Below are 24,426 nucleotides of genomic sequence, written 5' to 3'. Positions count from 1 at the left end.
AAAGGTGGTATTGCCCCCTGCTGGTCCTTAGAAAGAATGCAGGTTTAAGGCACCTCTTCATTGGCTTGACTCTTCAGACACGGAAGCAATGTGCCCACTTCTTATTCAAAATCTATGCCTTACAAGCTCAGGTAAACCACTCTTCTAAGTTAGGATGAAGTTTGAGCCTGTAAGACATTGTTGAGGGCTTATTTCACCCATAATCATGCTCATTCAGTCTCAAACAGATTTTATTACAAAATGATCCTTTTATTGGATTGGAATTGCTTCTATTTACATTAAAAACAAAGGTACCTTAAAAACATTAAGTCAAGTGTCCCTTCAAATTCGAAAAGAATTACAGTTATACATTGCACAACACCCAGCTCTGGAAAGACACACTCAGGGATCGGTCCCTTTGTCAGAGGAGCAGCAGAAACCCTGAAACCACATCAGGAGGAATCAGACGGAGAAAGAAAGACGAACGAGTGGAATCACAGTTTGTTCATATTGTAGAAAAATCTGTTTCCTCCTCATGTTACCACCACTGTACAGATTTTAAAATACAGCTTTTTTTTATCTAACAGAGTCATCATCGTTTACTTTGATGATTCATGCCCCCACACCTCATTTAACAATTAAGAGTCATTAATTACAAAAACCTCCCACTGTGGGATCAAACGTTATTTAAACTCCTAAAGAAGTTTCACCTGGCGCTGCTCAGACACACTTTTTGCATCGTCATGATTTGTTGCAGAGCCGAGTCAGCATGATGGCACGATAACAAAGTTCATCATACTCTCATGGTGGTCTTTTATTCTCTGAGAGAGAGGATGTAAAATGCCCTACGGCTGTGTTTGGGGTTTGTAAATAGAAGAAACAAATGAAGCCTGACAAATACTTTCATTTAGCCACTTATCAAATGATCAGCAACAAAGACGACAGAGAATAGTGAAACGTCCATGAAAAATAATAACATAACCGTTAGCTAGCTTTAAAAAATGCTAGCTATACAAATACTAATAGTTAGGAAGTTAAATCTTCCATTCTTGCCACAGAATAAAAATGTAATAGCTAGGGAGTGGTTGAATGCAAACATGAACTTCTGTCTGGAACTAGCTTATGTGTCCTAAAATATGTCATTTAGGCTACACAATTTAATTTAATTTAAAGTTCACTGAAGAGTGTTCCTATCATTCGTCTTTTAAGCTGCTGATCATTTGCGAAAGCTGTGACATTTTTAACAATTTGTTCCTTTTCATGATCTGTAACCCTTGAAAAGAAATTCAATATAAAGCTTCTATGTGTGTGACATTAAGAAAAAAGGAGAAGCCCCCCCTTAAAAGTAGTTCATATGTTTGTTTTTCTTGTTCTTCACTGATCAAAGTTTAGTCCTTTTGTTTTTCTGTTCATGAATCAGATGGTCTCATCTTAGATCTGGCCTTTAGGGGTTTGTCTGCTTTCAGCGCCATCCTCCTAACACTGAGCAGATCTCTGCTCATGTCAGCTAAAGCACCACTTGGCTCGGCCGGTCTTTTGATAGTAATCTGCTCTGGACAGACGGGGGTCTTGGCAGGACAACAGTGGCGTTTAAAGAATCGAAGAACAATCGCTTTTAAGGAAATGAGTTTGATGAAACACTGCCCGCCTTTGATGGAACAAAGTGCTGCTGCACTCGTGATGATGATGATGATGATAGTCAGCTTTGATATCACAGCACACTCAGAGCTGAATATCTTTAGGGCTGGGAACATTTCAGGAGGTAAAAATTAAGATTTATGAGGAGGTGAAAGCGTCTCTATCTTCAGACTCTGTTCGCATTTGGGAATGTCGTGTCACCTGATGAAGATAGTCAATGAGTTTGAGTTGAGGGGAAGGAATGGATCTAGAAACATTGGAATGCCATTTACTGTGTATATATATATATATATATATATATATATATATTTAGATCCTGTTCCTCCTTGTGGCTTTAAGGAGGGACGGGATGAGAGGTTAGGTTGTTGAACACCTGTACGGTGGCCGGTCTTAAACAGTCAGATGTTCAATATCCAAAATGATTTTACATTACAGCTTTTTCCCATCTCCAACATCTCTGTCCCACACAATATAAACATGATCTTTTATGTGAGCTGTAACTGTGAAGGACTGCTTCATCATCATAGCTTTAGTTAAGATGGAGCTGTGATGGACTTCTATGATTTTGTTTTTGATGGAAAACAACATGAATCCTTAGCAAGGTGAAATCGCCTCTTCTTTGCGTTCTCCTGAATGGATGTTTAACGGTCTTGCGATCTAAATTCTTATTTAAATATCCTGTTACCAGGGAGCTTTATCACCTCCGTCTCCTTGCTCAGCAGTGAAGACATTTTGAACCCACCGGGTTTGGATAAACGGACTTTAAGTTGAACACCCAAACAGACACATGGTTTAGGATTCCAGGAGAAAAGAGCAGCAAACCAAAATGATTCATGTTAAAGCTGCATGGTTAAAGAGTGAACAGAGCAGTTTGATTTAAAGGCTCTTTTTTTTTTACCTGGATGTTTTTTCAGGCTATAAATTCTTAGGTCTTTGTATGTATCCATCCTTTGCATATTGGTTATTTCCAAGTCAAAAAGACCCTTCAGGTCATCCATTGTAAACGACCCATTCCAAACGAGTTTCTCAGGCGATGAGGGCCTCTCCCTCCTCCACCCAGATGAGGTCCAGGACCTCGGCCTGACGCTGCTCCCGCTGGTGGATCCTCCGCAGGCGCAGGATGTAGAGCAGGATGGCGAGCACCACCACCAGGATGCAGAGCGAGAACAGGTGGTGGTTGTAGACGAAGGAGGATCGCAGCCAGCTGGGGTGGTTCTGCCGCAATGTTTCCTGCTGAAGGTCCCTAGAGATGACATGAACAGACACGCTGGCACATGTTTCATACAACAAATACTAATCCTTAGCGATTAACATAATTATAGTGTCAGCATGCTGTACAGCCTGGTCAATAAACCATCTTTCAGTCTTTTCTTTGATGCTCAAATTTGGGTATTTTGAAACCTAAGCCCTTTTTTTGACATAACTTCAATCCAAAACGAATGCAGAAAAAGACATTTTGTTTTAGTGAACTTGGTCTGACCCTTATTTTTTTTTAGCAGGAATGTTGTTGCAGCCATTACAGCCTGATTCATAGCTGCCAGATAAACCGATCTACTAGAGATCTAGACCAAAAGTTTTTGTATCTCTTGTTGCAAATTATGACAAAAATTTAGCCAGGTTTTTTAAATAGCAAAATCATATCCCAAACGAGTTTTTTTTTTTAATATTCTAGAAATGTAACGATAGTTTGTTACGCTGCTTTATTGATTCTGTTCAACGATCTTTTTCACTTTACTCCCTCTGACTGATTTAGCATCATCTAAAATAAGCAGGGTGACTTTTTATTGATAGATGTTATCACATACAGTCTCTAACTTCTAATATATGAATAGTCTTAATATCCTAAATGTATGGAAGATATGTTTGAAAGTTATTTCTGTCTCATAAACCAGTTTGATGTTTTCTGAAAATTTCCCAAGCCTCATCGTGAAACAGCGACAGTATGAACTGTCGATGTTTTCTGAGGTCATCATGTATGAAGTAATAAAGACGAAGTGCGTATGTGTGTGTGTGTGTGTGTGTGTTGAAATGAAAAGCTACCTGAGAGGCAGGAAGCGGGTTTTGAACAGGATGGCTCCCAGAGTCCACTGGACCTCCTTGTCATAAACCAGCTGAGCTGTTTTCAGACTCGTGTAGTCGGTGGGGAAACGGAATCCGGAGTGTAGCACCTCGTACATCCAGGCTGACTTGAAGCACTGATACCTGAGTGAGCAGGAGGGGGGGGGGCAGAGGAATGATTACATTATTCATGAAATGTTTTGACTATAACTTCTGATCCCTGAAGGGATATATAGAATAGAACACATATAGTATGGGATATCAGGCATACTTTATGTGCTGTACCGAGTGAATCCACTGACAGGGAACACATCTGGATTCTGTAAAGTGTACAAAGGAACAGAGACTGTTGTGAACTCTAAGACCTGGGACTTCAGTCTAAGCTGAACCCCATTCAGGCAAGAAAAGCAGCAGCCAATCCGACCTATGAGTGCCATCTACAGAGCAAAAGTAAAACAGGCTTCTGCTATTTTGGCAGCTCCCACTGAGAAAAGATGACAAACTTTATTTAAAAAAAAACAAAAAACTAAACTGCAACATGCTGTAACCATTACACAACAATGGACAATATGTAGCAAGAAGTGTATGAGAGCTGACAACAGAGAGACTATTCAACTTTTAAAGGAGCATGTGCACAATTGTCCTGCATAGGAACAATAGTGTGAATCTCTAATGTATTATGATGGAACAACAGTAATGTCTTCTCTTTATCAAGTTGATGAAAGCTTTCACTTGTCTACTTGTTCTATAGAGTATCTGGAAACTGTGCGCGCTCTTTGATAACACTCTGCTGTGGACTGTACGTTCAGTATGAGAAGCAACAAGCATTCAAAGAAACAACAAATCCAAACTCGACAACACATGACGGACGTGTAGTGCTCATACATGTTTGTCTGGTTCATGACTCTGGGTCAGGATGAAGACGGACAAACTCACTTTAGTCTGCCCATGTCCGCCTGCTGAGAGAAAAGCTTGTTGTCAAGACGCTGTTTTAGAGTTGACCACTTGGTCGAGCAGTACTCCTGTTGAAAAACAGAAACATTTATGTTAACAAAATATTTATGAAAACATAGAATCTTTTGTTCTTTAAGCAAAGTAATGAATTGTAAGTTATGAAAAGTAAATAAATACCATAGCAGCTTGAGAGTACTTCTCACTGTCGTAGTGTCCCCCGAGCCTCAGCACGTCCTCTGTACAGTAAAAAAACTCAGAGAAACCGTAGAACTCACTGTTGCTGAAGTTGATCGGGGCCTATAAGAAAAAGCAGTAACAGTTGTTTATTTTGTCTTTCAGTGTAGGCTAAGCTATACATATAACAATACATTGTTATGATCACATTTACTGTGATATTAGGCCTTTTTTTCCATCGCAAGACAAACTTGTTGGTCTGCATTTTTTATTCCTCACAGTCTCTATCACTGCACTACTTTTTGCAGTCGGAGAAAAGGAATTCACATCTGACTACATCCTTAAAAAAAATCATATGCAGGTCAACTATAAATAAAAAATTGTATCCTAAAAATATCCCACCACTAGTGGTATCATTGTTTTCTTACACCTCTAATTGATTAAACAATGTTAACATCATCACATCTGGGTTTCTGGTGTGCATTTCTCTGCTCCATCATACAGCAAACTTCTAAATCTGCATCTCTCCTGGACTCTTGTTATCTACATGAAGGTGCATACTTGGTAGATGCCCCGTGGTGACATGGTGCCGTTGTGGAGGCCTAGAAAAGGACGCACAGCCTCCTGACAGTGAGTCCAGTCTCCTTGACCCCTCAGGTACAGCGTGTGGTTGGCTCTCACAACCGTGTCTGACAGACCGGCTGGCAGACACGGGTCCAGGTATGGTTTGTCCTCACTCAGGCCCGTCTGCGCGGTCAGAAACCTGAAGAGACATCAAGTCACATCTGGGTGGTGCACCAGGAAGGGAAGGTCTTCACTTACAGACACATGTGGCCTCATTTTAGATAACATAATACTCAATATTAATAGATGTATCTTCTTCAAACTGTTTGAACATCTTTCTTTGAGATTTTACTCCATATTCATTTTTGCCATAAACAAAAAGATAGCCGGCACTGACCAGCTTGTAAACTGGATTTTGTACCACCTGGTTGGATTTACAGAAAAGTGTGGGATATTTTTGATGGCAAAATGCAAAAAATGAAGCCATCACAGTCATAAAGGAAGGTTTCCATTTAAGAAGTATTGTAATAATGATTTTGACATATTCCTCAGACTCATATTTGGGTTCTTTGCCCCCGTTAAGAAAAAACTCTTTATATCTAACAGTGAGTTAATTAGAAGTCATGAGACAGACTCTTAAGAAAAAATAAAACTTGAAAGAATATTGTCCTACATTGAAGTCCTGATACTTTATTACGTAACAGGAGTGTAGCTTTGTTTTCTCTTAGTGTTTAATTTTATTCTTGAATAGAGGGAAGGTCCATCATTCATGTCTTTTCAACAATTACATGGATCAAAAAGATAAGATAAGCAGCTTGAACATACTGTATAAATGCATTTCAAAGAATACATTGTTTGTGAGAGCAGAAACCTGTTCTTTGCCAGTGTGTTGTTGACCAGCTGGTCCTCGTAGCGCTGCCTGGCCATGTTTCCCCCGAAGCCGAGGAACGTGGTGACGTAGACTCTGTAAACGTGTTGTGTGTGTTCAACATCACAGCCCAGATTAAACTCTGCGAGGACACTCTTCCCCGCCTCCTCCTGAAACACAGAGGCATCCCATTACTGCAGAAAAGACCGACTGTATAGACGAGGCCTAAGCCACAGGTACACAGGTTGTCTTTTTTAAATGTAGCTTAGTAAGTTTTATATTATTTATATATTATAGATATTTCCTAATCAATAGAATATAACCAGAATATACAGGGATGAGCTTTTTTTTTACACCACATGATCAATCAAGAAAAGAGTTCAGCAGATTAAATCAGCATGAAAATAATAATTTTCTTCAACATGAATCCTCCAGACAACGATGCACTTCTTTACCTCTTGTGGTGAAATGAAGGTGATGGCACTCGGCACTTCATAAGCAATCTGCAGTGAAGCTCCTCCCATATCCATGATGCCCACCGTACGCCGCCTGCTGATTGGCTGCTGATTCTGAGAGCCAGTTGTCACCTCAACTGTGGCGTCCTCTGAAAAACACAAAGGAATCATGTCCAGATGATGTTACTCTGAACTGGCAATGAAGATTATTTCACATGTAAAGAAAATGCAAAACTACATTAAACAAACACGTGAAATGAGTCTGACATTAAACTTTGACACTAACCGTCATCAGCGTGATCAAAGCGGCCCAACACAAAGTTAATGCCAATCCATGCGTACACTCCTTGAGGGCAGAGAGGCGAGAGCAGCGTGTCATCATAGCCACAAAGAAACGAGCAGGAGTTAGAAATGTAGCTTCAAATTAATGTGCCATCACAGGAAAACCTCATGCCCCCTCACCTTCTTGTTTCCCAGAGATGACCTCAGCGTGGGAACGTGAAAACAAGAAGTCAAACTCCAGGGGGACATCAGTGATCAAGTCCTCCAGGATGTCTGCCTGCTGGCTGCAAACGAAGCAAGAAGAACTATAACTTAGAAACCCATCTCTTCTTTGCATAGCAAATCAAATATAAAGCCTATCGCACATTTTATACTAACTTTAGAACATCCCAAGTATTCCATTCTTATGACTCAAAGTCCTGCTAAAGATACTGGCACAAACTCATCACCTCACATGCTGTAGTGGTTACCTCTCAGGGAGAAGCCTCATGCCAGCTGTGCAGAGGATGTAGAGCGGTGTCTCCTTGTGTTTAGTCCTCGGGACGTGAGCAGCGGCGAAGCTGAGCAGAGGATGGAGGTAGTCGCTGGCCTGAGTTGGCGTTTTTGCCAGAGTGGAGATACCTGATCGAGAGAAACACAATAAACGCCCATTTTGTTTGTAATCAAGAACAAAACAAAAGAGAGCAAGTTTAACACCCACTCAAATCTTCTTATCACTTATAAGATATCTGTGATGTCACTGCTGCTACACTGACTTTTTTTTTCCTAAGATTTATTTTGGGCTTTTCGTGCCTTTAATGCAGAGAGAGGACAGTGGATAGAGTTGGAAACCAGGGAGAGAGAGCACGGAATGACATGTGGAAAGGGGCCACGGGTGGAAGCGAAACCGGGCCTACCGCTCGAGATGAGAGTCTCAATACATGGGACGCACGCTCTAACCATTGCGCCACCAGCGCGCCCCCTACACTGACTTTTTATGTAACAAGTGTAACAACTTTCAGAAACAAGTGCTCATGATTACAAAATCTGACTGATGATCATTTCAATTGAGTTGTCCACACAATCATTTCTGAAAACACTACATGAAAGTGGATACTTCTCTGAGGGTTGATTTATTACGTCAAAGTACGGCTACTGTACATTCAAAGTACAACGGGGTGTTAAACTGCTCACTGAACAAATGCAGAATCTGTAACCTTATCAGTTCTCTGAGGCTGAGATAAATCCAAGTCACACAGGCTGATTGGTCTTCTGATGTGACTCATTAATAATATAAATCAGAAATACAACTCATGCTAAACACAAACACCCAATACTGCAGATGAAGTGAGTAATGGGTACCATACATCCCTTTCTTTGTCTTGTATGAAACGTGTTCTTTTAGAAATGCTTTCTATTATCTATATTAAACACACTGTCCTTCAATTTTCTTTTAGCCTGAGAGATGAACCACAATAACTAGTGATCATCATGACTACACTGTGAAGTAACATTCAAAAGCATAAGAGAAGATGCTTAACACAATCATGCTTTCATCATCTTGTTGATTCCTCCTTTCTAGATCCTGGCTTGTGTTTCACTTCCTCTCTGATTGAGGTCCCTTTGAATAAAAGCGTCTGCTAAATGAATTGCAGAATAAATATGGACTTGGATCCTCAGCAAAGACACAAGACACAATCTTGTCTGCCTATGTTGTGTGTTTGTTTGTGTTGACTTCTCACACGGACAAAATTAACATCAGGATGTTAGAAATCAAACTTTAACCAGAGAGAACGGACACATTTGAGAGTTTCGTAAAAAACAATCGATACAAAGACATTAATGATGTAGTCAGCTCCTCTTCCTCACCAGGTTTGATCTTCTTGACGACAGGTTTGCGGTCGCGGTCCTTCATCTGTCTGATGTCCAGCAGGGTGTGAGGGTTCCCGTTGTGGGGGGGCCAGTAGTACACAAAGACCCGAGATCCGCTGCTGCCGCAGTCCACCACAATCCCATAATTCAGAGCCGGGTTGAGGATGTCAGTGGCCTCCATGGTCTCTGCAATGGAGAGGTACCTGCACGAGAACAAACCCAGGAAAGTTATCAGACAAAACAACAACATAAAAACCCAAGAGATACTTTACTTTGCTGCAAAACACAACAATTCAAAACCCCTGCTTCCATCCCCCCAAATCAATCCATATATCCAGATCGCCAACCCCACCTCAATTTACTCCTCAACAACAAAAGAGAAAGTCAGTCGCTCAAATTATCACTTACAAATCCAATGTACATATGTTAACGCAGCGGTTTCATGCACCAATAACGACAGAAAAGAAGAAATATTATTAGTAATGAAATAGGAAAAGAAAGAAAAAAAAAAAGTCACTTTCCAGATGAATAGAAAATATATTTGGTATAAACTAAATCAATACAGAATGATCATGGTATATACACATCCAAGTATATTTTGAAAACTGTGAATTTGAGTGTTTTATTTATCCATGGTGATATTCCTTTACCAGCTGGCTGAAGAGTGATGTAGTTATTTACTGGTTTAAATGTATGGACACATACTAAAAACAGGAAACAAAACAGACGCTGTTGTAATGGAGTTGCAACCATCACTCTGTAGAGTTCCCAGGAGTCACTTGTGTATCTCTGTCTGTCCTTGGATACTAAAAACAGCAGCTGCAGTCGGTCTCACAGAGTGAGTTCACATCACTTTGAGCCGCCTGGTTTCCAAAAACAAATATAAGATTATCAGCTGGCTGGGAACTTTCACCAAGAACTTTCCAGTTCAGCAAGAAATGTTGGGGTTTCACAAACAGCCAATAGCATGCAAAACATTTTCTTCTATATACTTCTATGTGTGCCTGTTTGAGCTTAATTTATGGTAAAAAAATAAAATAAAATCGGGGGGGGGGGCGATTGGTTTTCTTCAACAATTGTAAAGATGGGGTAGACAGTCCCACATCTCTAACTCCCCTTGGCTGTGTTAAGTTTAGTGTTTTTTTAATCTTTAAAACTTTTACATGTTAATCACAATTTATAAATATATTTGTGAAGAGAAAGATTGTTGCTATTGGTTACGATATGCTTGACGAAAGCTGATGTGCATGCACAAAACATCCATTCATGTGGTGAAAATAAAGATTGAGTCAAAGCTGTAAAAATCCTACAGAAAAAGTCACTTTTTCAGTTTTGGAAAAAGACTGACTCAGATTGAATTAAGATCGATAAAAATAGAGTCGGACAATAAATTGTCAAATCTGTCACTCACTTATTTACATGGGACCCTGGCCGTCGCTGTGGGCCCCACAGCTGCCTCTGGTATGAAGCCAGGAGGAGGGCGGATGTGATGAAGAGCAGCAGCAGCAGCAGTCTCTGCCTGGAGACACAGCTCAGAGACAGCAGGGACACGCTGCAGTACCATGAGGCCGGCAGGCAGGAGAAACTGATCCTGTGGAGGAAAAACACAATCCTTTATCACCATTGTGTGTGAATCAATTTAATCAGGTAATAAAGTGTTATATGCACAAACCATGATGCATGACACAAAGCTTCAAACCTCAGGGCTTCTGAAAAATTATCTCCTATCTAAGGATATTCAAAATGTTGATATTTTTGGATGACACATTTTTCTAAATGATACAATCTCCGTTATTCTAATGAAAGGCAGTATCAAGAAAGTAAAGCTCAAATAAATGGTAAAAATATTGGTACACTGCCAGTGTATCTGTGTAATCAAGACAGTGTGCGGGTGTTTGCTTACTATTCTTGATCATTGGAAACTATAAATGACACAACATTTTCTGTCTAGAGCTTTGATTTTTCCGTCGCTGTGTTTTTCAAAACAGGTTTCAATATCGTGTGATCGTTAACTAGCATCGCGCCCAAGTTCAGAATGCTAGTATCATGACAACACGTCTCAGTTTGTTACCTTGCCATGTGTCCGCGTCAGAAACAGTACACGATGTCACAGTCGTCACCTCATGGTGCCAGTGGTCTGATAAGGATCCTTTCCAGGGTTGTGAAGTGCCCTCTTAAAAATGAAGGGCAAACGTTAATTCTGTTCAATGGTGCTAAACAGGCTTTGAAGATTTCTCCACAGTTAAAACAGGTCAAAAGTTCAACAAAAACTTAGATTTTAGGAGGAGATCATTCTTTTTTAAATGGGCTATGTTGTGACAGCCGGCTGGGGGGGGGGGGGGGGGGGGGGCACATTTAATTATTTTGTAATCACAACTGACTGTGTATTGATGTGGTTCATCTCATCATTACACTGTTCTTATATGTGGCACATTTTCCTCAAGACACATTTACAAAGTTTTCTTGAGATGATTCTACATAAAAAATGTCATACTGACAGTTCTTTGACAAGTTTGAAGCCTATACAGCACTTAAAAGATAAGATAAGATATACTTTATTCATCCCAGCAGGGAAATGTATGTGTTCCAGCAGCCAGCATACATACAAACACACAACACAACACAACACAACACATATATATACATACATATCCCATCCATACAAAAAAACATGAGCCCACAATACATAGCCAGGATAAAAAAGTGGTATGGATGGTCCATGTGCATAAGTAGCTGTGACTCATAGATAACAGTACAAAATACTAGCTCAAATTAAATTACATCAAATTAAGTTAGGCCTATATTAACAAGCTTTGACTTGACATCAAAACAGTGGATTATACAAAGCATGAAACAAGTATGTTTTAATGTTAATATGAAAAGTACATTTAGTTTTATATTAAAACACAATGCAGCACTTGTCTGTAACTTCCTTGCTGAATGCATTATGTACTTCACTAGCAGGTACATCATGTACAACAGCTAGTTATCTACCTGCACTAGTGATAACAGTATATCAAAGCCTGTCTGTTCGGTGTGACTTCACAATACGTGTCCTGTCTGAAATCTAATATTATTAACAACCCCCAGCCTTTTGAATACAAGCCATTGAAAGAGGAGTACATGGTTTAAATGTGCCGGTTACATAAGATGAAACTATTGCGTTTACATTAGAAAAACTGGCCAAATAGACTGAACAAACAGCCCACATGAATAAATTAAATATTTTCCCACGGTGGCTACTAATGTTAGCATGTGTTCCGTTATAACCTGGCTCAGAGTTCATCCATATGCTGTCACTCTCTGCGATACACTTACCTAAATATGCTTTTCCTCCGCCATGACTGGACAGTCAGTCGTTGAAAAAGTCGTCCCTTCAACAAAAACGATAATAAATACGTTTTTTTTCTCACTTTAATCCACGAAGACTATTTTGAAGAAGGAGATGAGCCGAAGAGAAGTCGTCTTCTTCTTCTTCTTCGTCTTCTTCTTCGTCTTCCGTGTCGTCTTCGTCTTCTTCTTCTTCTGTTGTTTATTGGCGGTTGGCAAACAGCTTGTAGGTGCATTACCGCCACCTTCTGGACTGGAGTGTGGACCGGAAGCTTTTCTTTCCTATGATTATTTGAGTCTGGTTTTTCCTGAAATTATAAAGCTATCCACCCAACATGGCCTGAGTTCAAGTGTACACTTTTACCTCCTACTTGATTTGATATTTTTCCAGTTTGTATTTTAAAATCTGCCTTTGCTGTTTGTATTGATGATGATGAATGATTACATGATAGCTGTCTCCTGTACATCACATTACTTAGGCTACACATACCGGTTAACCAATTATCTTTAATGTACTTTTCAGGTACATATCTAAGAAAAACATTATTGTAATGTCTCCTACCTGTTTGTTTCAGCTTGTTCCTCTTGTTCCTCAGTGTCTGATGGACTGATATATAACGTCCTATAGGTGCTCAATTGAATTTTGTTTGGGGGAATGAGAGGGCCAGTCAATGGCATCAATGCCTTTGTCATCCAGAAACTGCCTAGCCGGCAGGCGGTCAATGACCTCTCCAGAGCTGCTAAAGAGGGGATTCACGGCTGAACCCTCTGGAGGTGTCGTGGGCCTATCAGCAAAACACTGAGGAAAGAGGGCGCCCTCTTGACAACCCACAGGATGACAACATGAACTTGAGTGTCCCACAAAGTCCTCACAGAATGATGGACTGACCAGATACAGGTAGGTGTGTGAGGCTCAAAGGAGTCAGACACACACTCACACAATAATAGGCAGTCCTAAACAAACAAACAGTCTTGCTGTTGTCTCTTTCATTTTCATCAAAGCAGGTGAAATTGATTCACAATCACTTCACAATCAAATGTGCTTCCCAAATGGACAGATCGATATCCCTGAAGTTCAACAGTTATTCTGTGATTGTTTAGTTTGTCTTTATTTTGAAGCAGTCTATTTAGTTATATAGCCCTCTGCTAAACTTTAAAGACAAAGATTTTACTTTGATCACATTCACTTTTTATTCTGTGTGAGGAAGATTTAGAAACTGGTCACTTGTCTTTTCTTTGTGTTTATGTGGCGTGGTAAATATGCACCATAATGTTTCACTGTTTTTCTAATTATAATTCAAAATGATCTGGTAAGTGTGTGTGTTAGCTTTGAGAGGACTTTGAGAGGACTTTGGGAGAACGTGATGTGTTTGAGTTGTTGTCTGCAGCCCCTCCTTCCTTTGTTTACTTCTTATTTGGTAATTTCTTCATTTTGACCCCTCCCCTCGGCTCTTTTGTATGATTTCCTGTGGGAGAGATGGGTCTCAATTTTTTTGACTCTGTTTTTATTTATATCCATCCTTTAATGTACAGAATTATTTTTTTTTAAAATGCTTTCAAAAAGAACCTGAGCTGTGCTTGTTAACAGACAATCTTGGGACAAGTGGAAGACTGAGCCAGCTTTTAACCTTTAGAGTGTATGTGTGGATCAGATCCACACCTTACAGATGACCCACACAGCACAAACAAGAACACACACACAGAAAGGGTAAAGAGGAAAAAAGACATGGATTTTCACTTCCCTGTTTTACCAGAAACAATAATATATTTGGATCCAAAAAATGTGGCTTATATTGATTACTTTTTTTGTTTTGGGTTTTGTTTTCTACTCGCAGATGTACATGTACATGCACGACACAATCTCAATTGTTCTTTTTTATGATAGTACAACGCTTTATTGCAAATCACTGAAGTATATTTAAAAGATAGGAGTAAAATACTACTTAACATAATTGACAAATTAGAATAGATTAATAATTGAAAATGAATTATTTTAAACCTTGTTGCATTTATTATTATTGTAGTAGGCCTACTTTTATTAGATTACAGCAATGTTTGTTATTTTTCCAGGAAAAGATAAGTACATTTCTCTGCTAAATAAACAGTTTTTCTCTTATCTTAAGGGAGTTTTAGCAAATACCAAAATTGTTCACACTAGACTAGATAATTATGAGTGTCCCATTATGTAATAAAAGGCGTATTTGTCTAATTTAAACTCCCACTAAGTCTTAGAATAAACTGGGTGAGTAGCTCAGTAAAATATATTGATATTAATAGGATATTAAAACATATTTAGGCCTAAATATTCTTTATATAGCACGAATTCCTTGGGAGGGCCTGTTTATAGCACTTCCCGAAATTACATGTGACACCCTGATGTTACGAAATCGTCAACGCCTACTGATGTTAAACCCCGCCCCATTTAGTGACGGATTTGGCCGATCATAGGAACTGACTGTGATTGACAGCAAGACTGTCGAATCAAATTACAGGTTTAGTCTGACTCACTCAAAATCTCATTAGAGTCACACACACATGCCTTCACTCCAGTTCCCGGGAGTCTCCACAACTGCCTTCTGCGCCTAGACTGCAGCCCGCCAAGACTTCCTCTGGCTGGCTGTGGGAAACAGCAGCCGGGTTTCAACAGACTCAGCGGACGTAACTCGACGGATTCGTGTCCCGGCGAACGTCCATGGAAGCACCGGGCGTCGACAGCCGAGTCCCAGGCGCTGCAGCCGGGGCAGAGTTGCGATGGTTGGGCGGCAGGCTCCTGGACGCCAACGTAACAGGGGGGTTTGTGGGGTCTCTTTCATCGAGAAAAGCAGGGGAACAGGACTATAACCCGGTGTTGCATCGAGTAGCTCCAGAGACATCGCCCTGTGCGGAGACAGACGTAGACTATGAAGGGCTTCCTCAGGAAGTCGCGACCAGCACACACATGCTGGCAGGATCCGTAGCTGGAATCATGGAGCACTGCCTTATGTACCCCATCGACTGTGTCAAGGTATCAAAGGCTCACAACACACTGCTTGTTTTGTCTGCGTCCTGTATGTTTCACAGTAAACACACACACTGGTCGCATCAAACATAAGTGATTGTAGGTAGGCCCGAATACAAGCCTGAGCTCGATTTATGTCTGGCAACAAGCTAATGTCAGCTAGCAGGGTAACCTTGCTAACAGAGGTCAGTTAACTAATCAAACATTGTCAGAACAGTAAATGACACATCAAAACTTCATGATGTAATCCACGAGAAGGTGCAGACGCTTAGTCTGAGTGTAGTTTTCTTACAGGTAATGTTTGTTTTGATAATCTGTTTGGTTTGACAGCTGTGTCTCCTCTGCTTAGCCTGCTGGCTACACATTAGCATTGTTAGCATGATTCAATAATCAAGATATCCCTGAAACTGACATTACTTTTTCCTCAACTTTATTCATGTTATGATTATTTTGGGTACCAGTACACTGTAAATTGCGTACTTACTGTCAAAGCTAAGATTGTTAAAATGTTCATTATTTTTTTTTTTTTTCATTATTTTTTTTCATTTTTCTTTTTTAAACTACGTGTTTATAAAAGATAATCTCTATAAATAAAATATAATTTGATACCTCCGCTTTTATACCCCGCACATATCTTTTTAACCCAGGAAACAGAATTTGCAATATGTCGTATTGGTGCAATTTGAACAGTGTGCAGCACTTCAACTTTTGTTCATGAAGAAGAAGTCACACAATATTGGGAGCATTGGACTTTTTGTTGATTTTTACAATAACTTATTGAAGTTGATGTCCCTGTCATTGAGCATCAGCCTTGTTCTCTACTTATATGGTTATGTTTTAGTTATAAGACATAGTTCTAGTTAAGTATTTGGACTGGAGTGAGAGCAGATTATTTTAAATGCTGTCTGAGGAGGTCATAAAATAGTTCATTGTGAAGAAATCCCTTAACACAAATGGGTTATCAGTCAATAAACCAACGGTCGACAGTCTTTCTTAATGCATGTACTATAAAGGATTATGCAACTGGTTAACTTTACAATTTGGTGATTTGATGACACATATTTAATCATGAACCTTACTTATCGCCTATTTTGTCTTTTAACCCAGTTAGGTCAACTCATTGTCATGTTAAATTAAAGGGGCTTTGACTGAGATCAGTGAGTTCAGAATCAGAATAAGCTTTATTGGCCACATATGCTCACACATACAAGGAATTTGACTTCAATTAAATGTGCTCTCAATGTTCAAAGTTATACATTTAAATGACCGGTAATAGTTAAAAGACGATGTTAGCTACTCTGTACATCCATTGCGTTAACAATTTTGGTCCAACCCCTTTATGAAGTTCTATGAGTGACGCAGAGATCGAAAAGACACATGGCAGTGCCACTTAGAGAACATGTTAGTAATCCTATGGAAGCACTGTTTGTCCATCAGTTTATCGGTTCTTCTTAAAGGACTGATTGGACTGATTAATCATCACTGGTACCAACAAATTCCAGTCCTCCATACACATTGCTTTTACAACAGAAATGAACAGAAAGTTCAGATGTACACACAGGTAGTAGTAAAAAACAAACAGTAATGCAGATGAGCACATCCTGGAAAAAGTCAGCGGGAAGCTTTTGCTTATTTCTTTTAAGTCTGTTTATTACTTCCTGTTGAACAGCATTATTGTTGTGAGCACTGATTGTTGTCAACATCACACGATGGAGATTATCAGAAAATCAGGTTTAACAATGTGAGCTTTAAGTCTGAAACTGCATCTCAGGTTCTCTTTACTAAACCAGGAAATGTTTACTGATCCTGAGTATGAGCTGATTCAGCTTCTTACTAACTCCTCACTCATTTAAACTTATGAATCTGAGCACAGTACGTTTCCAAATGATGCAGCTATGAGCTCTATAACAAAATATCCACACCATGATTATTTACCAAAAGTCATAAGATTGGTTATTCACTTCACTGAATAAGAATTACATTTAACTTTTGTAAACGATCAGCCAGTTCAAAGCGGTTTGACAGACTCACTGCCAAATGCAAATTAGCCTCTAAAGTACACAACTGGTCATTCTGGGACACTGGCTCTCTTGATCCGGTTCGTATGAGAAGATAAAGAACCAACAGCGCTCTGTGGCTTCCCCGACCACATTCAAATAAAACAAAGCTTTTGTTCTGAACAAATTCCTTGATGATTAGCTCTTCCAGTTCGTTGCATATTTTGGCAAAAAGTTTCAGTGCGTATCAGCCCCTTGTTCACAATAGCTGTTTTCATAGCTGTACACCCGAGTCAAACAGCAGATAGTCTCTCTATTCTTTTAATGTCTGACCATTTTTGGTTTACCTCACAAAGACAAAACATGTGCACGAGTTCATCTGCAATTTTTGAATTCATTCTGTTTTTACGCACCTGTCTCACAGGTATTTTTTTTTTCTTTCTCGAGCTTTGGTCATTTTTTGATGCCAACTATCATTCAAATTCAAAGTGTTCAATTTTGACCTCCTTACTTTGAACACAAGTTGTTTACCAAATAACATTTTACATGTTAAAAAGTCCTTAGCTGCAGCTACCACAGATAACTGTTGATATGTTTACGTGTGAAGCACTGATTAATGCTGCTTTAAAATAGCCCCAGCTCTTTACCATAAACTGACACAAATATGCCTTTCAGACTTGAACCCACACCTTCAATTTGAGTGACCATTTCCTGGTAGCACGAATTTCCGCATGAGGGAGGGTTCAGGCAGGAAATTCACATATTGCATAATATATAAAGTTTAAGGATTTCGCCATCTTGGTCTGCAGCTTTGGAATTTTTTTTGATACTCTTGTGTCTGCATAGTTATGAGTCATGCACTAAAAAGCTACAGTGTAAATAGTTCAGCTTTTCTGAGCATGTTATTCGTGGTTTGAGGTTGGCAGCTTGAATTCAATTTCAGTTTGAGTTTGGCCATCCAAGTCTACTGTTACTGTTACTGTTTTATTCCATTCATTAAAGCCTGATTGTTTTTGGACAGTTTGAGGTGTTGTAGATTTCAAAGAGGAAAACAATCATTAATTACAGATACACATAAGGCAACGGATACAGTGAATTTGTAAGCTGGATTGAAAATGTATTTTCTAAATGTACCTAAAAGACTCTTCAGAGTAAATACCTTAAATTATGAAGAATGATATCAATGCTGCTGCAGAAAGTTCTTGTTGTTGAGCATTGTAAGTTGTTGAGGCTCAGTTTGGCCTGCAGTACAAAGGAAGTGATGACATAATTGATGTGATTTTGCATTGTATGTTCTGTAAAAGACGTTTTTCTTAGAAGAAAACATACATGGGCCTACGTTGGACCACGTCTGTTAGTAGATGTTGAATTTGAGTCAGGACAGAAATTTCTGTAGTGTGAAGTTCCAAGAGATTGATTTGAAAAGGCTACTCGTTTTATTGATGTGTGCAACAGTCCATTTTATGTTTAAAATCATTTGATTCCTTTTGAGTGTATTCTGAACGTTTACATCATGACCTTTGATGTTTAACTGCATGTTTTTACAATGCTGGGAAAAATCTTTGCAGTTCAATAGGATACTTATTTACCTAATACTAAAAGAATTCCCTGTTTCTGTACATTAGGGAAAAATGAAAAAATAACTACTACTACTATCTATCAATGTGTCCTTCCCTTTGTTTCCCACTTAACCCAGACTCGAATGCAGAGCCTGCACCCCGAGCACGGAGCACGCTACAGGAACGTGATGGACGCCCTGCGGCAGATTGTGCGGACCGAGGGTTTGTGGCGGCCTATCAGAGGTGTGAATGTCCTGGCAGTGGGGGCAGGACCTGCCCACGCTCTTTACTTTGCCTCCTATGAGAAGATCAAGTTTTCACTCAGTGATGCCATTCACCCTGGAGCCAATAGCCACTTCGCTAATGGTAAGATGTCTACTGACAGAAAACTTTATTTCCATTCAAGATGCTGAGATATAGTAGGGCTGCAGCTAACGATTATTTTAATGATCGATTATTTTTTACTCAGGTTGTTACTTGAACATCCCTGAGCTTTTAAAATGATAAATACTCATTTAAACAAAACTAATGAACTAAATATTTATCGGCTTTGCTACATCAAATAACTGACAAGAAATACTGCACTCACCTGTCTGAGTGTGATGTAAATGGCTCCGCGCCACGGTGAGTGACTGAATAATCCATGACTCAGTGAATCAACAAACCCATTGATGTTGCCTCCCTAAAGTGTACCTCCTTATTTAAAAAAAGGAAACGACAACATCAGATAGCTAAGGCACAAATATTTAAAGATGGTTTGATTTTTTTCAAAGTCAGTGAATAAAGTACGGGATTGTAGTGTTTTTGCTACTTCTGCCTCCTAAAGGGCACATGCTTTACATTCATGTCAGTTTGGTAACAATCAAGGATGTCTTTGAAACCGTAACTTGATCTTCTCGTGGTCAGGCCGTTAACTTCCTCTTGAATGTTTCCTCTGTTCTGCAGGAGTGGCGGGCTGCATGGCTACAGTGCTGCACGATGCAGTAATGAACCCAGCTGAAGGTAAACCCTCACCTGACTCTCACTCTCGCACCTTTGTTCTTCACTTTCAGCCAAGTGAAGCCCTGCTGTTTAGTATGTAAGCTCTAACTAAAGGTCATAGTAGAAAATCCTCTCTGATGGTGTAATACCACCATCAGGACACTAGATGGAGCTAAAGACTGAGCACTGTCACTGATGATGACCAGATGAAAACTGCAACAAACCACACTGAGAAACATTTCATGTGTATTCATGAATGGAAGTTCATTTTCGATAAATAATTATATTCATTGTGTTGGAAGCTGTGATGGATGATTGAAATAGAGGAAAACATGAGGAGGGAATTCTCTCCATGAGCTCCGTTGGTACTAGTGGTTAACTGACCAAAAGGCCTCGGCCCACACTTCAGCTTTTTATGCCATCATTTGTTTTAAGCTGTGAGTGACACAACACAATGAGGGAGTAAAGCTGTTATACAAGTGGCCTGGTGCTCATTTCTAGGTTTCCCAGGATGCTTGTCTTATTTCAGTTTTTCTCATGTCCCCCCCCACAGTTGTGAAACAGCGAATGCAGATGTTCAACTCTCCGTACCGCGGTGTCCTCGACTGCATGGGATCCTTGATGAGGCAGGAAGGCTCAGCAGCTTTCTACCGAAGCTACACCACCCAGCTGACCATGAACGTGCCCTTCCAGGCGCTTCACTTCATGACCTACGAGTACCTCCAGGAGCTTCTCAATCCCCACAGACAGTACAACCCTTCCTCCCACGTGGTGTCAGGCGCCCTGGCCGGAGCTGTGGCCGCCGCCGCCACCACTCCGCTAGATGTCTGCAAGACCCTTCTTAACACACAGGAGGCTCAGGCCATACACGTGGTCCAGGCTGAGGCAGCATCGGCAGCTGGAGCAGTGGGAGCAGCCACCGCCTCAGCACCTGGAAGCCGCCACATCTCTGGGCTGGGCGAGGCTTTTCGGACTGTGTACAGGATGGGTGGCACGCCGGCGTTCTTCAAGGGCGTCCAGGCCCGTATCATCTACCAGATGCCCTCCACAGCCATCAGCTGGTCTGTCTACGAGTTTTTTAAATACATCATCACCAAGCGACAGCACGAGAGAAGGCTGCGTGGAGACCGCGATGGAGACAAATAAAAATTCTGTTTTGGCAAAAGCAACAGAAAGGTCAACGCACCGTAGAGGTAGCTGTTATCAGTTTTGATTTCTGAACGTCTAAAAGGTTGAAAAGCTCGATGATTTTAGATTCTCTGAGCTAAAAGTCAAAGCTTATTGTTTACTTAGATCGGCCAAGCTAGCTGTGATCTAGTTCATAACAGGTGAAGACAAGACGACTGTTAGGAGGACGCTTGTCTTATTGACTTAAGTACAAGATGTGGAGTTTAATCTTCGCTATAGAACAGGCCTTGAAATCAACAACAGGAAGTCCTGCTTTCCCAAACTCACCCCATTACATCCTCACGCTTTATCTATATTTCATTTTAGTGTTCAACTTGACAAGCTTCTTTTATTAGCTTTCAAAAAGCAATTTATTTATGGACTATGAACTCTGTACATTTGAATTTGGCAATTTGAACAAAAAAAAAATACTCTGCATCCCTCAGTCACCTACCAAGCAGTTTCTTACAGTTAAAACCTTTTATTTATTTTTGCACTGAAGGACATAAACAGCTAGCAGTCGCTCTGATGGGAAAACTGGGTTCAAAATCCATAAAGCTCAAAGTCAGCACTTTGACCTCACTGTAACTATCCAGTGTGTTTGAACAAGAACAAAAATGTCCTCCTATTCAAGTGCTCAAGAACTGCTCTGTAAAGTGATTTAACCCTCCCCCCTTCACTGCACATGTTGCACTTCTGAAAAGTATTACTACACGTATACCTTCTGACCACAGGGGGGCGCACAGCTTCACAAGCAAATTAACTTGAGGTTCTAGAAACTGATATATCATATCCATTTGACTACTTGAGCTGTTTAACAGTAACTTTTCACTCAGAGGAGACCGAAAAAATGTTGAAGAGAGTTTATTATAAATGGAATTAGTTACTAGTTGAATTTACCCAAATGCCGCTGATGTGGGCAAGACAGCCTGTGATTTGTTAATTTCCTTTAAAATAATTAATTTTGGATTGACTACATTTAAGTTTGCAAGCCTTGAGTGAAACAGCTGTATGAGTGTGTGTGTGTGTGTGTGTATGTGTGTGTGTGTCTAACAGTGACTGGATGAGTGGACATTCAGCTTCATACAGCTCAGCAGCGACTCTGACCAGAACTGATGTTAACACAGCATGTCGCCGGGAAACACTGCACACCATAATAGTGCAAGCACGTCATGGAACCCCTTGTCTTCCTTTACAACGAACATTTCATACAGGTACGAGCAGCTGTGGGGCTATGCGGCACAAAATTTAGAGATACACTTTTTTTTAGTTCCAAGGAAAAATAGATTAGATTTAACTTATCTGGAAATTAAAGTGAATGATGTATTGTTTATGGTTGAATAAAAATCATACCAGCTGCATTTCATCTTTCACTACAGTATTCCATTTGTAATTTGTCTGTGTACAGTGAGTCACAAAAGACATGAAAAAATATTAACCTTTATTATTTTATTTATTTCATTACATAAAAAAACCCTTTATATTAATGACAGGGCAATACATTGATTTAACCAATCATCTCAAATTCCTGTTTCCAATGTTTGTAAGTCTATGTAGACGGGTGAGGCAGCAGCATGGCTGACTGTAGTAAGGTATGTGTCATGCACAGGTGGAGGTAGACAGTGTGTCTCTAGTGTAACTTAGCCATCTTCTTTGTACTGTCCTTCAAAGGGAAATGACATCATATTATAGTTTGTTTCAATTATCTGACTTTTGTCATGATTGGCCCCAGACAACAGTAAGATTTGTTCCAAGGACAGTATGAATGAGTGTCATGTACTCAAGCGTGATGAGGATTTTTCAGAACTGAGACATACCTGAATGATGCTACAGATTTCTGGTCAGAGCCGTCAGAGTTTCTTATCTTTACAGATTTGATTGCTTGGATTGTAAAATAGATTTTTGTTCTGATAAAAGGTACACATTAAAAAGAATATGCCACGAAAGAGACTGCATCTGAAACTGTCTGCGCTGCAAGACAAGAAGCAAATCCTCCTGTATAAGTTCAGTTTCAGAAGCAAAATCTTTTATCACAGATGCAGTGAAACAGTAATCTCTACATAACGTCTTATTTAGTTTTATTTTCTGTTTTAAAACTGCACAGCATCCTAGCACTTAAAATTCAAACTGATTTTTCTTTGTTTGGACAAAAATCCTTCAGACAACAAGTACAGAGAACAGAATCTCTTCAACACATGCCTTCAGTAAGCCGCCCATACATTCAACGCACATGTGAGAGCCTCACATAGAGAAGTTATATTGTGTTTGCAAGCCATAGAAGAGTGTACATAAGAAATGTATATGAAAACTATATCTATAAATATGGAAAAATATAGAGAAGCCCAAACTGTATAACCAGCTGAATTTTGAGCGAACCTGTAACCTTAAGATATACAAAACTTCAGAAGTTCTTGTAAGGCTGAGTTTTAAATTCAGCATTTTATAGAAAGTGCATAAATCCTCATGAGGAAAGTGACGGCAAAGGAAAACAAGAATAATATTATATTCAGACAGACGGTGTGTATGTGTGTGAGGAAATAATGAGATGGTGTATAAAAAATGAATCTAGAAGTGTTCCTCGTGAAGCCAAGTTTTCTGATTGGGAAACCAAAGACTGCGAGCAATAGAGACTTTAGAGGGAGTGGTGGTTTGTCAGATGACGGCACTAATGTGAAATGCTTGAACACTGAGAATGAGACCTGTATTTTGTGAATTGTAAATAAATTTCGCTAAGGCAGCTACCTCGCAGAAGCAGGGTCTTCTCTTGGTGCTGGCTCTCGAAGCGCTCAGAGAAATTCAACTTGTCTGCTTGTTTTATTTTTCTTCTCTATTGACTCCATGAGACGACATCTCACCAGAGACTGATGTACAGATTGACTCTTTATTTTGACAAAGTTTTATTCAAACAGACTGAAGTCGAAATCATTGAGGATGATTTAATTTTGAAATTGTGAATCCTTTGGGTGAAATCTGAAAATCATATCTGCCTTGCGAAGCCTTCGTATATATTTTTATTCTGCCTCTAAAGACACAAAGCCTTTTGGATGAAATCCTGTGGTAACTAGAAGATTACTCTTCGACAGAGTACAGAGTTTTTGCATTGTCTAAAAACTCTATAAAGAGCACAGAAATGACAATGCTAGTATTAATAAGAATGATGGTGATGCTCACACTTAATTACAAGAAGTCTCAATTTTGTCTCGGCTCACATCTGAGAAAATACCTAATGAAAAGAAAAAAAAATGTATGCTCATCAACATAAAGCTTAGTTATCTGGACACTCATTTCACAGTACAGCAAAGCTTTGTTTACATGACATGTAAGAAAACATTTAAACAATGTATAAAACATCATTGGACACACTGTGCAGTCCTACCACACACGTGGAAACATTTCTCTTTGCACACAAAAAAACAAAAAAAATGTGATTGAAATTATTAATTAACCAAAACATAATCTGCAGCAGTTTTTATAAAAAGTACATTTTTCTTAATTTCTCAAACCAAAAAATCCAAACAATACTTTCCTTGAACTTTTATATTGCAAGATTTGAAAAACCTGGATGATCTTC

The 24,426-nt window shown here is 39.6% G+C and overlaps 2 protein-coding genes across 3 annotated transcripts; one reads left to right on the top strand and one right to left on the bottom strand.

The window, feature by feature from the left end:
- Window positions 1–212: 212 nt before the first annotated feature.
- LOC109998171 (ectonucleoside triphosphate diphosphohydrolase 7) lies at window positions 213–12,329 on the bottom strand. Its single transcript, XM_020652930.3, has 14 exons — window positions 12,142–12,329; window positions 10,895–10,996; window positions 10,235–10,414; window positions 8,821–9,026; window positions 7,443–7,593; window positions 7,153–7,256; window positions 6,977–7,036; window positions 6,691–6,839; window positions 6,239–6,405; window positions 5,365–5,566; window positions 4,807–4,926; window positions 4,612–4,697; window positions 3,658–3,819; window positions 213–2,860 (listed from the first exon to the last, which is right to left on the bottom strand). The coding sequence occupies exons 2-14, from the start codon at window positions 10,900–10,902 to the stop codon at window positions 2,644–2,646; spliced, it is 1,812 nt and encodes a 603-aa protein (XP_020508586.1). The 5' UTR covers window positions 10,903–10,996; window positions 12,142–12,329; the 3' UTR covers window positions 213–2,643.
- A 2,339-nt stretch (window positions 12,330–14,668) lies between these two features.
- Window positions 14,669–23,655, top strand: LOC109998175 (mitoferrin-2). Of its 2 annotated transcripts, XM_065952564.1 has the most exons (5): window positions 14,669–15,157; window positions 18,845–19,073; window positions 19,653–19,709; window positions 20,242–20,881; window positions 21,912–23,655. In XM_065952564.1, exons 1-4 carry the CDS (start codon window positions 14,846–14,848, stop codon window positions 20,832–20,834), a joined length of 1,191 nt encoding a protein of 396 aa, XP_065808636.1. In that variant the 5' UTR covers window positions 14,669–14,845; the 3' UTR covers window positions 20,835–20,881; window positions 21,912–23,655. The 2 variants fall into 2 exon arrangements, with proteins under 2 accessions (XP_065808636.1, XP_020508593.2); XM_020652937.3 differs by having other exon boundaries at window positions 14,670–15,157; window positions 20,242–23,655.
- The last annotated feature ends 771 nt before the right edge of the window (window positions 23,656–24,426 follow it).

The sequence above is a fragment of the Labrus bergylta genome, chromosome 1 (assembly GCF_963930695.1).
Source record: "Labrus bergylta chromosome 1, fLabBer1.1, whole genome shotgun sequence".
NCBI classification, from domain to species: Eukaryota; Metazoa; Chordata; class Actinopteri; order Labriformes; family Labridae; genus Labrus; species Labrus bergylta.
Note: the sequence above shows the minus strand (reverse complement) of the source record. Positions and strands in the feature narration are given on the sequence as shown.